General features: G+C 43.5%; 1 protein-coding gene across 1 annotated transcript in view; it reads left to right on the forward strand.

The window, feature by feature from the left end:
- Positions 1–1,062: 1,062 nt before the first annotated feature.
- Positions 1,063–16,655, forward strand: part of LOC108411429 (formin-binding protein 1) — a 137,823-nt gene continuing 122,230 nt past the window's right edge. Inside the window, exon 1 of the mRNA XM_037545934.1 lies at positions 1,063–1,355. Within this exon, the coding sequence (XP_037401831.1) occupies positions 1,332–1,355 (24 nt within the window). The 5' untranslated portion in view covers positions 1,063–1,331. The remainder of the gene's footprint in view (positions 1,356–16,655) is intronic.

Genomic DNA, 16,655 nt, shown 5'->3' on the forward strand with positions numbered 1-16,655 from the left:
CTGAGTAGACTGATCAATCAATGTGATCAGTTATTAATCTCAGCGTTACTGAGCTCTGCTAAAGCCTGAGTAGACTGATAAATCAATGTGATCGGTTATTAATCTCAGCGTTACTGAGCTCTGCTAAAGCCTGAGTAGACTGATAAATCAATGTGATCGGTTATTAATCTCAGCGTTACTGAGCTCTGCTAAAGCCTGAGTAGACTGATAAATCAATGTGATCGGTTATTAATCTCAGCGTTACTGAGCTCTGCTAAAGCCTGAGTAGACTGATAAATCAATGTGATCAGTTATTAATCTCAGCGTTACTGAGCTCTGCTAAAGTCTGAGTAGACTGATAAATCAATGTGATCGGTTATTAATCTCAGCGTTACTGAGCTCTGCTAAAGTCTGAGTAGACTGATCAATCAATGTGATCAGTTATTAATCTCAGTGTTACTGAGCTCTGCTAAAGCCTGAGTAGACTGATAAATCAATGTGATCGGTTATTAATCAATTAATTAAAGTTTTTCCTATCTGCTTCACCAAGATGTCTCCTAATTGTATCCTGAATGATGTTACATTTCTTATTATGAAATATAGTTGCGTTAAAAATTTATATATATCCAATTTGACGAGAAGCAGCCGACTCGGCTTCGCTGAATCGGTACAGTTACAAAGAGTCGGCTCGGTGAATCAAATAGCGCGCAGCTGTCACTCGCGCCTCGAGCACCAGTGCGCGCGAGCTCTTCTCGTTTTTAGAGAGAGAGAGAGAGAGAAAGAAACAGAGGGAAAGAGAGAGAGAGAGAGAGGGAGAGAGAGAGAGAGAGAGAGAGAGGGAGAGAGACAGACGGAGATAGAGAGAGAAAGAGAGAGAGAAAGAAACAGAGGGAGAGAGACAGACAGAGAAAGAGAGAGAGAGACAGAGAGAGAGAGAGAGAAAGAAACAGAGAGAGAGAGAGAGAGAGAGACAGAGAGAGGGAGAGAGAGAGAGAGAGAGAGAGAGGGAGAGAGACAGACGGAGATAGAGAGAGAAAGAGAGAGAGAAAGAAACAGAGGGAGAGAGACAGACAGAGAAAGAGAGAGAGAGACAGAGAGAGAGAGAGAGAAAGAAACAGAGAGAGAGAGAGGGAGAGAGACAGACGGAGAGAGAGAGAGAGAGAAAGAGAGAGAGAGAGAGAGAGACCCCCCCTTCTCCTTTCTCTCGAGAGAATACCCACCCACACGCAGACTCAGTCGCGCGCCGGAGCGGATTGAGGGGAGCTTCCTCGCGCGACACGCAGGCGGTACACGCAGAACGCTCCGTTTGAAAGCGTGGCTGTGCACGAGCGAGGAGAGACGGCGCGAGAGCCATGAGCTGGGGAACCGAGCTGTGGGTGAGTCCCAGCGCTTTAACGCGAGGAGAGATAGCGATAGCAGCACCAGCAGCAGCACCAGCAGCAGCCTCGTTTGCCAGCTTGTTGTTCGAACGTTCCCGTTCCACCTTAAATGCTGCCGCAGCTACTGCTCCATTTAAGGTGGAACGGGAAATTCGAACAGCAAGCTGACGAATAGGAAGCTGGCTTCAGCCTCGCGGGCTGCTAGCAGGGAGGAAGGTGAACGCTCAAACATGGTTCTCCAACGGTTCTTCAGTAAAGGCAGAGGTTCTATTTAGAACCCTGACTCCTGTCTAGAACCATTTTCACGCTCCTTTGCTTGGTGAAATTCTGTAGCCTGATGGAGAATTGCGTTGTGCGTCGTTCTGTATGGCATCTTTTTCAAAAAATGGTTCTATGTTGCCCCAAAATGGGTTCTTCTCCTGCTACAATCTCAAGCTTGTTACAGTAGAAGAACCCTGTTTTGATGACATACAGAACCATGTACAACACATTCTCCGTCAGTTCAACCAGGCAAAGAACCGTTTGAGCTACTCAGAACTCATGGTTCTAAATAGAGCCATTGCCTTTGGCAAGGAACCCTTGAAGAACCTTGTTTTTTTAAGTGTGTGGCTGACACCGTTTTCCGCTGCACTTGGGCACACGTGCATATTCGAGCTGCAGCACTGCTGGAGGAGGAGGAGGAGGGTGATGATGAAGAGCAGGACCTGCTTCGGGTGATGGGGGCAGTGATGTCCTGCCTGCTGCATCGCGCATGTGGACTCAACCGCAGATGCAAAGCTGCACCTTCCGTCCGTTCAAAAGTCCTGTTTGCTTGCTTGCACCACGAACCTTCTCTGAGATGCACGGCTCATGCCGCAGTCTACAAGTATCTGGGTGCACGAGGGATTTCTCTTGACGCAGGTGTCAATCATAAAAGTCCAAATAAATACAGGAAAAGATATCAGCACAGATACAATCAAATACTGTGGTGCGTATGTAGAGTGTGCACAGCTAAGCGAATGAGCAGCGGATGTAAAAATGAATGTAAACATATCAGTAAACGATGTAGGTTGCACTGCATATGTGATTGTACCGTAGTATGGCACACACAGTGCCATGCGCATCATAACCAGAGCTGGGCGATATGACAATATTTACATTTACGGCATTTGGCAGACGCTCTTATCCAGAGTGACATACAATTTGGTCATCTTACACAGGGAGGCGAAGGGGGTGTTGGGAGTCTTGCCCAAGGACTCTTATTGGTGTAGTGTGGGGTGGTTGCCCAGGCAGGGATTGAACCCCAATGTCATTGAACCCCAACCTACAATGTTTATCATTGTCATTATAAACTACACCACTGTATGCCAGCGTAACATGGATATCATTCACAGTGACATGCCTGATTCAAGAAAGCATAAATAGTCGTTTAGTTGGACTGAGTTGTGTGCGAAATGCTCAATGCCGGCGACTGGATTGGGAGTTTTTGATGTCATTTGTAAAATATGGCTCTACTTTCTGTGTCCTAACTAGGAAAAATGAACATCATGTATCGTAAAAAAACTTCCTGAAGTATCGCGATGCTACCTTCTGCCATATCGCCCACCTCCACCTCTAATATAGCGCATGTGCAGCTGGTCAAGGCAGAGGGTCTGCACTTGTTTTCATGTCTCTGTTGGAAGTGGACACACCTTTTTGGTCTTGTTTGTAGTTCCAGCCTCGTGCGGCGCAGATTGCTTCCTTATTTTCGTGGACGCTTGAGTGCAGAAGGTGAGACCGCAGGGCTTCTTGGCAAACCCTGCTGGATCCCTACGCGCTGATCGTTTTAGGTCAGCTGCTTCAGCTCCGAGAGGTTTAACTGTGGGGAAACCAGTAAGATGCGCAGGGCGGGAAACCACACAGCTGATCTAGTAGATACGTGTACGTGGTCAGGCCCTTCATGAGGCTGACATGGTGTGTCAGAGCAGGGGAAGCATTAAAAGGCCTGATATAAACGAGGGAGTAACCTTACGGAAAGATCGAAGAGGTGAAAGTTTTGCTGATGCGTTATTCACGCTTTTCCAAGGGGTGTTCGATATATCGATATATCAGGCCATATCAATTCAGATGTTAAGGATTTTCCATAGTATCGATACTGCCCATATCATATTGTATGTCGGAGAGAATTCAGATATTTCCGTGTTAATTATTGCTCTGTAAAGGCAGCATATTTGCATGTTGGCATTTGTATCTGTATTATGGCAAACAGGTGCTAGACTGGCCTTTAATTCGGTCAGTTTTAAAGGCTTTTTGCTTGATCTGTTGTTGGCTGCTGATGTCTATGTGGTGTGGTCAGCCGATTGTCATTTTTTTTTTCCGCAGTAGCGATATATTGCAGTCTTGGCCTGCTTTGGAAGGCCTTCTTTTCTCCTATTTTGATGGAAATATCTTGTTTCCAAAACCGGAAGCTAGACTACGCAGGTCTACGTAGATGAGCGAGGAAGCCAGTGCTATAAAAGTGTGGCAGTTGTGTTTTAAATGCCGTTTGTTTGTCAGTTATGCTGGGTGGTCCATAGTCCTTCTCTCTCGCCCCTCATTGCTCACTAGCAGCCCAACCCAATGTCCTAGTTCATCTGGTCATAAAGATACAGTAAACAATATTTCATTCGATTGTATTCGTTTAAATGATCTGCGTCAGTTTGAGCCACTAGGGGGGGCTGCGAAACGGGGTTAATCTCGTCGTTAGGCTGGTGAATGCTGGGGATCCCCCCGCCCTTCATGTGGTATCGAATATTGCTGCTTTTCAAAGTATCAGGATCGGGTCTCATATAATACCTTCATATATAGACTGGAACGATAATGCAGTTATAGTTAATGCATGGGGTCAAACTCATGTTTGAATGATTCTTTTGTTGATGTTGCTTTTTTAGTGTTGGGGGTAGTAGAGGATAGTAGAGCCCGTACTGCTGTATAAGCTTCTAATTTGGATTGTTTACAGCTTCACTGGTTCGTCAGGCTAAGGCTGTGTTTATCTTTAGTTTTGACATAAAATTTGTTTTTGGAGCCAAACCAGTCTGTGTAGTTTATAACTAGAGCTCTGTAGAATCAAGGCACTGATAACACAAGGGCTCTTACAGTTAAAATTATAGGTCGATGACATGCCAGGAGTTCTGAACGTTTTCACGATCCACGATATCTTGCATTATAGTTTTCTTTATCATCTAATACATTGGAACTCACAAAGTAGCACCACGTTTCCAAAATACTGTGCAAGACGTTCTTTAATGCATCTGCCTTTTTTTAGCTGTATTGGTATGCTGCTGGGAAGTGTTTTTAAATACTGACTAAATCCACAACAAATCCACACATTGTGACATTGTTATCTCGGTAACGATCAATATTGCAATGTTTCCCAGCCCTAAATACTAATTATTATAGGGGTGGGCAAGTATGGCAATATTTTATTGGTATCATGATAATTGACATCTGAGCATGTTGTGAATATCGTCGATAATTAAAGAACGCTGACCAACTACATATTTCATTACAAAGAGAGCGTAATTAGGCCTGTTTAATAGGATTTAATGCGGAATAAACATTGAATCAAATACATTTTAATTCTAGGTTTTATGGTATTTACTTACTTGTCAACTATATCATTACTTAAAACATCGTGATACAGATTAAGTATCGTGAAAACGTCTAAGTATCGTGATGTTATATTTTTGCCATATTGCCCATCCCTAGTATCGTGGCATCTCTATAGCAGGTGTAGTTATCATGTTGCTGCTAATTTGAATGGCTGAGTTGAGCGGTGTGGAGGGTCCGTCTAGGCGCCGGACTGGAAAACGCTGCTTTCCCCCAGAATCTGAGTAAGTGAGCCTCAGTGCTGAGTGAACGAGTGTAACTCTAGATGCGGCGTGTTTCTGTCTTCAGCTGCGGGTCACGCTGGGTCCAGGGCCGCTGTTGACCACCGCTGATCGATCTCTGATCGAAATCTAGCCTGAGACTCTCTAGCCTGCATTGATCCGCTGCGAGAGGCTGCAGATGTGGGTCATTTGATGCTGTTGGTGATGAACTGCTCAGCGACAGTGGACACTGGTGCTGATCCTCTGCAGTGATTGGCTGGTCTGGAAATTCTAAGGTGGCTTCCTGGTGCTTTTGGGGCTTTTCTGTGGACCTTTTTTGGTCAGTTCTAGATGAATATAAGGTCTGCGCAGTTTATTGATATTTAGAGTGATGACATTTGCAGTATTGGTACCGCCGACGAGCGAATGAGCCAGTTCATATGCTATGAACGTTCTGGCCAAATCTGGTCAGATTTTCTGTGTAAATGTAAATAATGCCGTTTTAATCATGTGAGGTCGAAAATGTGTTTTGACTATGAACAAACACTTTACTGTAGGGCGCTGTTCATAAGGCTACATGAGACCTGTATATGGTTGACATTACAACTGGCATAGCGCTACATAACTGTTTATAAATGCTTATTACAACAGGGGTCATCTGTCAGAACGGCTACTTTAGCTGACTAATGTGACCTTTGTAGCGAATGACGCTTATTGGAACTAACGTTTATAAACACTTATGTAGGGTTGTGTCAGTTGTTATGACAACCTTATGTAGGTGTCATGTAGGCTTATGACCAGCACCCTCCAGTAAAGTCTTACCATAGGTCTTTTACATGTTTTATGTAGCCCTCTTTTTGAAAGTGGTTCTAAGTAGCACCCAAATGGTTCTGCTAATTTGACAAGCTTGACCTTGGCACGGTAGCAGAACCATTTTTTTGGTGCAATATAGAACCGTATGCAGCACGTTCTCCATCGATCAGAAGAACCGTCTCACCATGACAGGAACCCCTTAAGGATGAAACCAAATATGAATGCAGACTCACATCTTTACTAAAGAACGTCATGTTGAATTGTGTCAATAAGTGCGGCGCATGTTGCGGTTGCGACGTGCAGCAACAGGCTGTAATTAGAGTATGATCAATATGATATTTGGGGCAGACACTGTGAAACAGAAGGCGACACTTTCTAGGTTTGAAGATTCATAATTTTGCAGAAGTTAAACGTGAGAAACACTTTGCACTCTGACGGTGTCACTGGGTCGCAACCAGAGATCACCACGTGGTGCACACGCACTCACACACACACACACACACACACACACACACACACACACACTCACATACACATACACACATACATGCGAGCATATGGCTGTTTGTTCAGAGGAAGCCAAGATGTTGCGTCACCACCATAAGCTGCAGGCCTGCATGCTGTGGAAGCCCCTCAGCTCAACACACTGATGTACTAGGGCTGAACGATTTGGGGAGAATACCTAATTGCGATTATCCTGCAATATTGTGATTCCTTAATTGTTCATGGTTCTATATAAGTCCATTTTCCTTGCTAAAGAACTCTTGAAGAACCATGTTTTTAAGAGTGAAGGCTTTACAAGCTTTTTTTTGTGGATGTTTGTGGTCGTGACTGTTAGCAATATCGTGATTGGTATTAAATAGAACTACAGAACCGGTTCCCTGTATCGTACCTTCTCCAGCACGTACTGTTTTCAGTTCACAGAGCATATCAGTCTCGCGACTCCCATGTTGTTAAAAACCAAACAATGCATTCAGGCCGGTACTGCGGACGCACCGATACCACTTTTCCCTTCCGATACGAAAGCTGATCCTTTAGCATCACCGAGTACCGATATCGTGAGAGATTTATAATCCTGATATTTATACAGTTACATTTTTAAAATATTTTATTTTGGTAAAATTTATGTTCTGTATCACAAATGTAACACACTCAGCTTGGCTAGATGGCTTTTTCTTGTTGGAGTATATTTATTAGATGCTTAAGAAAATGTATTTTTGGTTATTTATTGTAATAAGAAACGCGTATGACAGCTTAGGCGAATGTAAAATATCTTTCTTGTGTTAAAAACAGCTGCACAAAGCAGCTCCACTGGCTCAAAAACGAAGCTGAATGTCCAAATTTAATGTAAACATCGCTGCCGTTCTCGCCGTCCGGACCAGCGACGTTCAGTATTTTTCTGGCTTGGTTGAAGCGACGGGCCACGAGACTCCACTACTGAGACTAGTGGGCTGCTGTGCTAAAGGCTAAATTAAGGCTAAATTGAGGCTATCACTGCACCCAGAGTCTGGCGGTTCCTTCTGCTCTCAGCAGCAGATGAGCGATTACTGATAGCAGCTCAGCCGTTCAGGTAAGCGGCTCCGTTGGCGCGTTATTAACACCAAAAGCTGCCGTTACAGATTCTGCCATGAGCATTTTTACTGCTGTTGTTAAGTTCTGCCTAGACGTTTGTTCGTGGTCGTATATCCGTGTCCCCATCACCGATGCCGATACTGTATCAGTATCGGTGCAGCTCTAGCCTGTACGTGAGAAAAGGATCTTCCACCTTGTGGTACTGAAGTAATTCTGTCGGTACTGTAAGGGTATTGATTTTCGGTACCCGGCTCGATTGCCGATACACAGAAAGTGAGTCTGGTTTGTGTAATAGCTGCACAGTGTGGACTGGAACGTGCTCCTCTTTGCTCCTCTTTGAGGAGGTGTTTGGCAGAAACCCTGAGCTCCTGGATACGGTGTTATGGGATGATACTTCAGAGAAGTGATCTGAAATGGTGCGAGATCTACACACACACACACACACACACACACACACACACACACACAGACTCATCACACTCTTTTCCATTTGCTCTGCTGCCAGAACAGCTGTTGCACTCACCTCTCTTTATCCATCTTTATTCTATCCATCTTCTCTTTCACTTCCATCTGCTCTTTCCATCCATTCTGCTTTTCATTTCTTTCCACCTTTTCTCACTCCTAATTGTTTCCACCCCCCCCCTCTCTCTGATCTGCTCAGGCTCAGTCACTCTGAATAGTGGTGGCGAGTAATTGATGCTGTTTCTATATTTCAGTGTAATTTCTCAGGCGGGTCCCATCATAGCGTGTCTTGAATATTTAACGCTGCCTCCGTGCAGCGCTAGTAAAGTGGAAAATAAAGCAGGAACAGCAGCTTTTTTCAGGTGCACCCAGTTCAGTATAATCTCCATAGAAGAGCCACGTGGGGGTATAAAGCCCCCCAGTATGTGCTGTGGAGCAGAACTGTGTTCCCTGGAGTGACGGAGCTCCATCCAATGCCTTTGGGATGAGTTGGGGTGATTCATAACCAACCATCCAACATCTCCTGACCTCACTAATGCTCAATCAGATCCTCACAGCAATGTTCCAACGCCTGGTGTAAACCTTCCCAGAACAGTAGAGGCTGTTTAGCGCATGAAAAACGTGTTAATACTCAAAAGAAACAAATTCAGAGACGATTCAGTTGATCGGTGGTGATGTTGCAGTCATGTGGTCGACCTTCGCTTCTTTATTCTCTCTCTCTCTCTCTCTCTCTCTCTCTCTCTCTCTCTTTGATCTTTTAGCTTGTAAGAAGTGCAGGTTCTTTCTCTCTTTGTTCTCCCGTGTTGATGTCAGATCAGGAACGGCTTTACCACTTAAACGACTCCCGCTGAGCTTCAACCCCACCGAGTCAGCTGTAGAAAGAACCCCTGCTGAGTCGCTCATGTTCGTTCAGTCTCAGGGATGAATCGGTGAGTCACTTCTTCAGCATCTGAGGAGTGAATCAGAAACAAGCACAGTGACACATTGGCAGCGGACGAGCTGTCGTCTCTGACTTTACATCTACAAGGTGGACTGGCAAGGTAGGAGTGTCTAATAGAGTGGACAGTGAGTGGACACTGTGTTTAAAAACTCCAGCAGCACTGCTGTGTCTGATCCACTCGCACACCACCACCCCCACCTCAGTGTCACTGCAGTGCTGAGAATGATCCATCACCCAATTAGTACCTGCTCTGTGAGGGTCCATGGGGGTCCTGACCACTGAAGAACAGGGTAACAGAGTATCAGAGAAACAGATGGACTACAGTCTGTAACTGTAGAACTACAGAGTGAAACTATACGGTCAGTAAAGCTGAGAAAGTGGACACCGAGTGTAGAAACAAGGAGGTACTTCATGTTATTAAAGACTGTGTTAGTAGTGTAACAGTTTGAGAGACTACCACACAAAATATTTACATACTGCATTATTTTGTACTAACAGGATGTGGTGAAGTCATGTTTGCTGTGTCAACATGTGTTATAGCTGTTAATTTAGAACCAAGCTTACATTAGTTTTAGGTTTTATTAACTGTTTATTATACTTCTTTGAGATGCTAAAAGGAGTCTTCTAATGTTTTTCCAAATTACTTCTTAATAAAACTGGTCTGGTGTCAGAACCGTTCACAGTGGTGGTGATGGGAACCAGACGTCCCTCTAAAAGCTCCTCACAGAAAGTTCCTACATGAGCTGGTTCTGAATTCACTGCCTGATGACCGAGACGCTGTGTTATGATACTTTTGAGCAGTTCATTCATAGTGGAAGGATACATGCAGGGTGATGTGAGTCAAAATAGTCCCCAAAGAAAACTTGATTGTTCAGATTTATGACTCATATAGGTTCTGTGGTGGTTCTGGATAGTAAATAAAATGTCCATGTCTGTGTTGTAGTCATGGCGACCCCTGGTTCCTATCACCACCACTGTAAAGACATCTGAGTCTCTTGAGTCTCTACAATCAACCATTTCACACCAAACCACTCTGAATGACTCCGTTTACATCTCAACCAAAAATGAGCCTTTTCTAGATCGCTGTACTGGTACCAGCCCACTTCTGCCAAAATGTTCACTTCCAGTTATTAAACATCGTTTTTATGCAGGTCATCCAGCAGTTTGGTGATGAAATATACCGTTAGGAAGCTTGAAGTCTCGGGATTCGATTCCACCAGAGACAGAGACATCATCATTCAACACACAGGGTCTGTATAACACAGCAAGAGTCAGAGATCAGTTTAGAGATCTGTGAGTCAGGCAGACTTAGACTCCTTCGTTCTAGCCTCTGTTCCTCTGTGTCAGTAATCCTTCAGGAATTCTGCTGGTTGGGAAAGAACCTTTCAAACGAGACCAACATCATGACTTTAGCCCAAAGTTAGATTTGCTGACTGATTTGAACTTGGCTGAACTGTTATTCTTTATTACACACTTCATAACCTAAGAATAGCTCAACCGGTTTGCACTGACGTCCCTGTAGTTACTGAGTAATAAGCCCCAGTACTAAGTACTAAGCCTGGGATTTTAGAGGTAAAAGTTTGGGATCCAGTGTTTAGTATTTAGTGTTATTGGAGCACCTGCTTCTCTAAACTGCCTGTCCAGCTTGGATTACACTGCTGTGTGAGCTCACTGACCACTGCTTCTGACCATAATGATACGCTCGCACTGACCAACACTGCTCAGACCACTAACATAAACAAATGTGGTGTAGTGAAGGTACACTGCACAGGCCAGGACCTGACACACACACACCCCCACACACACATACACAGAGTCTCACACACACACACACACACACACACACACACACATACACACACACACAAGTTCTCCAAGGGTCCTTCAGTAAAGACAGTGGTTCTATATAGAACCATGAACACTCAGAGGACCCTTTGCATGATGAAAGGGTTCTTCAGACGGATGGAGGATGTGCTGTCTGGTTCCATTGACTTCCATTAAAAGTAAAGGATGGTTTTTCCTTCTCCTGTAAAGTTGCCTGTTTGGTGATACAAGGTTTTCTTCCGACAACAGTGATATGTTAACACAGAGTGCGCTCCTTTAGCTCTTTTAGTGAAGTAAAGAAGAGGGAGGGTCTGCTCCTCATTGTGGGCCTCCGTGTTTAATTTTTAATTATACCTCCGGCAGTACAATCAGAAATAAAGTGAGTGCTTTATTCGCTCCAGTCTGCTGGTGGTTGTTGTTGTCTGTTCGTATTGAATTGAGAGGCTTGCTTAGAACAATACAGTTTTATACATGCTGCACACATTGTGATAATGCACTGCCCTCTACAGTGAAGCCCCACGTTGGGAATAATGCTAAATAGGCTACTTTTCTCTCTCTCTCTCCCTCTGTCCTCCTCTTTCTCCGTCCTTGCGTGTGTCCTTATGTGTTATATCTCTTCTGCATTTTCACCCAGATTTCCAGGCTCCTGTATCAGACTTTAATCATTCTCGTACTCAGGGGAGAGAGAGAGAGAGAGAGAGAGAGAGAAAGAGAGAGAGTGGAGCTCTGTGTGTGCTCAGGTTGAAAGGTGAACTCCAGCGCCCTCATACTTCAGTGTTGACGTCATTCTGTTCCTCCTACAGCTCAGAGTAGGCACGCTCACAATCGCTGTATTTCGGGTTCTTTTGCGAGGAGGTCAGCTTTGGGCCTTTTTTTGCGCTGGCGTGGTCTACTGAAGTCTGTTTCTATCAGCCTTCGCACAGGAAGCTTGGCATGCCAGTCTGAATCCAACGGGACACAGCTGGTTATGTTAACAGAAGGTGTAATATAGAGGTCTGTAGGGGACCCACCGCTATACCTTGCAATGCATGACTAATTTTTAGCATTGTGCGCAGGAGCGGGATACCAGCCCACTGTAGGCGGGAGCGGGACAAAGCATGCCTGAGGAGCAATCCTGCAAATGAATGAATAGCCTAAAAGACGAAGAGTGAGCATTAAGTCATATAATATCATGTAAACAATTAAAAATATATATAATTAAAACTATTACGGTGCGTGAAGTCATTCTAAAGAGTCGCGAAAGCAGCCAAACACGCGAACAACGCGCAAATTCTCGTAGCTTCCAGAGATGACAGAGAATTCAGTCTGATGGCCACAGCTGCCCAGCAAAACACCACATCCTGCATTATGTTTGCTCGGAATAAATGGTGTTTGGTGAAGTTACTTCACAGTGAGCCAGATGTCCTTGACTACTGTGTTATTTCAGCAGAGAATAATGCATTTGGGAATAGACTGTGTCAGATACTGGATGTCAGTTTGCCTTGACGGAACTGTGCGGGCGGGAGCGGGACAAAATGTTTTGGCTGGAGGCGGGGGTGGGACAAACGATTCCGATTTCTTTGCAGGGAAGAAATCTTGTGGGAAGCTCTAGTACATTGTAACATGGATATTGTGTGTAGTTTAACAGGTTCCAGCAGAAGGTGCTTTTAGTAGGGCTCCACGATAAATCCTAATTTTATCGTTATTGCCTTTAAAGACAAAGCTGTTGAGGTAATGCTGAACAAAACGTGCCTGAAAAAAGTTTTGGTGTTAGGTGGGTGATATGGAAAATATCTCAATATCACAATATTTCAATACATTTTCAAGACATACAATATGTATCATGGTATTTTGACTGTGTAATGAAACATGCAGTTGGTCCGTGCTTTGAAATTACTGACGATATTAATGATTTATAAAAGTATGTGTGTATCACTATATCAGAAATGATCACAGGAACGATAAAATATCATCGTTTCTTTTCTTTTTACTTTGCGCAGTAAATGATAGTCTTGTGATTTTTTTGTGATGTCATTTGTTATTTACTTAAAGAAGAGGTTAGTTAGATTTCAGTTTACATACCAAAAAAGTCTGTTCTTGTGTCACATCTGGTCAAAAGCACAGTTTTAATAATTTCTCACTTATCATACGCTCATCGTGATATCAGACATTCATCCAGCATCATGGTTTATGTCCATATCATGCAGCCCTAGCGTTGAGTGTGTTAGCATAGCAACAGGATCTGTGAATTTTGACTGCAGTCGTGCAGATATTTTTCCAGATTCACCCTGAAGACCGAAAATAGTTTTTGATTAGTGAGCTGCCCTGAATTCCCTCCCATATTTTTTATCTCCTCTTGGTGTCTGTAATATAGCAGAGTTAGCAGTGAGCGCTAGCCCTTACAGTATAGCCCTTACAGGAGGGTACAAGTTTAAAATAGATTCAGATAGCAAGTCAGACTTTACAGGAAACAGCTTAATTTGAAGGACAGAACAAAGTGCTGTAAGCTGAAAATGCGGTGTGTATAGAGGCAGACCATCCTGGAACGGTTAGCGTGTAGCTTTGGTGGCTGCAAAGTTACTCGGCTCATGGTGAGAGCTAGCCAGGCTAAAGTATAGCTTGCATGGAGGGTTCGTTTTAATGCAAGTTCAATACCGGTTCGAATAGCGAGCCTGTCATTACAGAAAAACCTTCATTCTGAAGGACAGAACAAAGTGCTGCATGCAGAAAATGAAGTAAGGAGGCAGAACATCTTAGATTGGTTGGCTAGCCTGTAGCAGCAGATACTCATTTACTGCATTTGGCTGACGCTCTTCTCCAGAGCGACTTACAGTTTGCTGATTTTACACAGGGAGGCCAAGGTGGTGTTAGGAGTCTTGCCCAAGGACTCTTATTGGTATAGTGTAGGGTGGTTACCCAGGTGGGGCATTGAACCCCAGTCTACAGCGTAGAACGCAGAGGTGTTAACCACTACACTAACCAACCACAGGTACTCAGCTCACACTGAGAGCTAGCCAGGCTGAAGTACAGCCTCCATACGTGGGGTTAGTGTTACAGCAGAATTTAAAACACATTTTGATGATTTACTATACTGTATTGTGTGTTTTGATGGCTCCCACTGTTGCTATGCAGTAATTTCAGCAGCGCTACACTGATGTTACACAGGGTGATGATTTCGGATGATGATGGAACAGTTCAGGTCCGTTTCGGGAAGAATGTTCTTGAGCTGGTTAGTTTTTCGGACTCAACATGATGATGACTCCGTCTGGGTTGGCTTTGGCCAAAGTTATGCAGCACTCAAGTCAGGTTGACATTGGTTGGACAAAAGGTTCTGGAGTTCTGTTTGGGTTCAGACCAAAATTACAGGCCCGAATGAAGCTTCAGGAATCTGTGGAGATATGAGAGGTGACCACTCTGCTTTCTGTCTTCGTGTGTGTGTGAAGCTGATATGGGAACTGAAGTCAGACGTTGACTGATGCACAAATCAGGAATTATGACTCATGAATTTTCAGCCCGATAATAAAATATGTACGAAAGGCATTAAATTAAGACTCGAGTCTTTCTCTCTCTCTCTCTCTCTCTCTCTCTCTCTCTCTCTCTCTCTCTCTCTCTCTCTCTCTCTCTTGCAAAACTGTGCTGCAGAAAGGAAGTGGATAGACAGGATATGACGTCATCACGTCCGCCTCTAGCACAGCTCCGTAGTGAAACTGTTGAGATCAGTTTCCGACTTTTTCAGCCGTTTTAATCCTGTTGCTCCTCAGCTACACCGTCCCAGCGTGGCTCAGCGCTGTTTGCTGTTTCTCAGTTCAGCCGGCTTGGACTAAAAGATTTTAGTCCTCATTTTAGGTCTGATTTTAGTCCTGATTCAGTTACTAATATAAATTATTTTAGTATTTACTATGAATTCTTTAGTATCTACTATGAATTATTAAGTATCTACTATTAAATATTTAGTATTCACTGTTGAATATTCAGTATCTACTACAGATTATTCAGTGTCTATTATAGATTATTCAGTCTCTACTATAATTTATTTGGTAATTACTATGACATATTCAGTAACTACTATAAATTATTCAGTGTGTACTGTAAATGATTCAGTAATTACTATAAATTATTCAGTGTCTACTGAAAACTTTTCAGTAACTACTGTAATTTATTCAGTATCTTCTAGAAATTTTTCATTAACCACTATAAATTATTAAGTATGTACATTTTTCAGTAACAACTGTGTTATTCAGTGTCTAATGTAATTTATTCAGTAACTGCTATGAATTAAGTAATTTCCATGAATTATTCAGTACCTGCTATGAATTATTCAGTAACTACTATAAAACTATTATATATATGTTCAGAAGTTATGAGAATAACAAATACAGACCCTCAGTGTTTAAGATGTTAACTGGCTCATTGAGAAATCCAGCTTTGCGAAATGCTGCCCTTTTCCTGTTCACTCATCCACTCCTGAGCCGTTTCAGTGATTTGCAGTGGAGGCAGCGCTGCTGTAACTGCTCGCTCGCTCCAGGATTCATAGTGCTAATAAAGTTAATAAAAAACAGGAAATAAAATAACAGTGCGCTCTGATGCTGGATTATAGTATTACTCCACAAGGGCTCGTCCCCGTGACCCCGGCCTTCGCCCAAGCAGTAATAACATCTGGATCTGTTTTATTGTGGAGTGTTTAAGGCTGCTGTTTGTGAAGCGGCATGAATGGAAATGACCAAATGAAATAATCTTTAAGATGATTTGATTTGCTAGATGAAAATGACCGACCGGCTGTTTGAAACATGACCTCTACCCTTAAATTTAACTGCACTGCTGCTGAGAGGCTGGTATTGTTCAGAATTTTTGATTGGCTTTGAAATGTGAACAATATCTTTTGTCAATACCTTTTTAAATGCGAAATATGGAAAAACATATTTCTTTATCTACAGTAAAACAACACATTTTTACAAAAAGAAAAGGAGATGAAATTTAAAGGATAAGCATTGGTTTTTCAAAGGAATGCAAATAACATATTTTTCCAGAGTTTGCCATTCTGTAGCAACGGGAGGTTCAGAGGCATGATGTCTGCACTTAGCCTTTATATAAAGCTGCACTGTGTAAGTTTTGGGGATTTGGAGACCTCTCTGGTGGAAGTGTGTAATTGCATGCGGCGTGCGGAAAAACACTTTGCAACATTGATCGTCATTTGGACCCCTTCCCCAAGCAGATGAATCTGAGGATTCTACCCTCAGACTAAACACAGGCGATAATGATAACTTAAGGGCGGAGCTAGAAAGGCAAGATATGGTTGAATAGTGAAAGGGGCGGAGCCAGACCAAATATAACAGGCATCGAGCAGATTTTGACTGTGTCGTGGTTTAGGATTCGCTGCTATCCGCAGTCTAGGTTTTGGAGCAAGCATGTTTATTGGCTCACATATGCGGATAGAACTGACTAAGCATTGAAATCTGTTTTTCAATGACACATCCAAGTTCGGTATGTGTATCGTGACACCCCTACAGGTCAGGCCTCAAAGTTGTAGGCTTGGGTCGGGTTCGGGTTCCAGTTTCATGCCTGTGTGGATCTCCGCTCCAGTTCTTTCCCGTCTTGTCGGCCTCCTTTATACGTTGTGTGTGGTTTACAGGTTTGTGTGGGCTGTTCGGAGCTGATTGTCAGCAGTTAAGAATGCAGTGATTGAACTAAATAGCAGTTTTGGTTGCTGCTCTTTAGTCACACCAGCCAAAAAGAGCGACTTCCGAGGTGCCTCATCCACCAGCCCTGCGTTCCGGCAGCACTTCTTTGTGAGATCACTCCTAGAGGAATGTGCTCTGTTCTGCTCTCTCATTCAGTGTTTGCGGTAATGGAAGGGTGCTGGTGTGTCAGTAGCTCTGTAGTGGGTTTCCGGTCAAAATAGGT

Source organism: Pygocentrus nattereri, chromosome 16, assembly GCF_015220715.1.
Source record: "Pygocentrus nattereri isolate fPygNat1 chromosome 16, fPygNat1.pri, whole genome shotgun sequence".
In the NCBI taxonomy this organism is placed as follows: domain Eukaryota; kingdom Metazoa; phylum Chordata; class Actinopteri; order Characiformes; family Serrasalmidae; genus Pygocentrus; species Pygocentrus nattereri.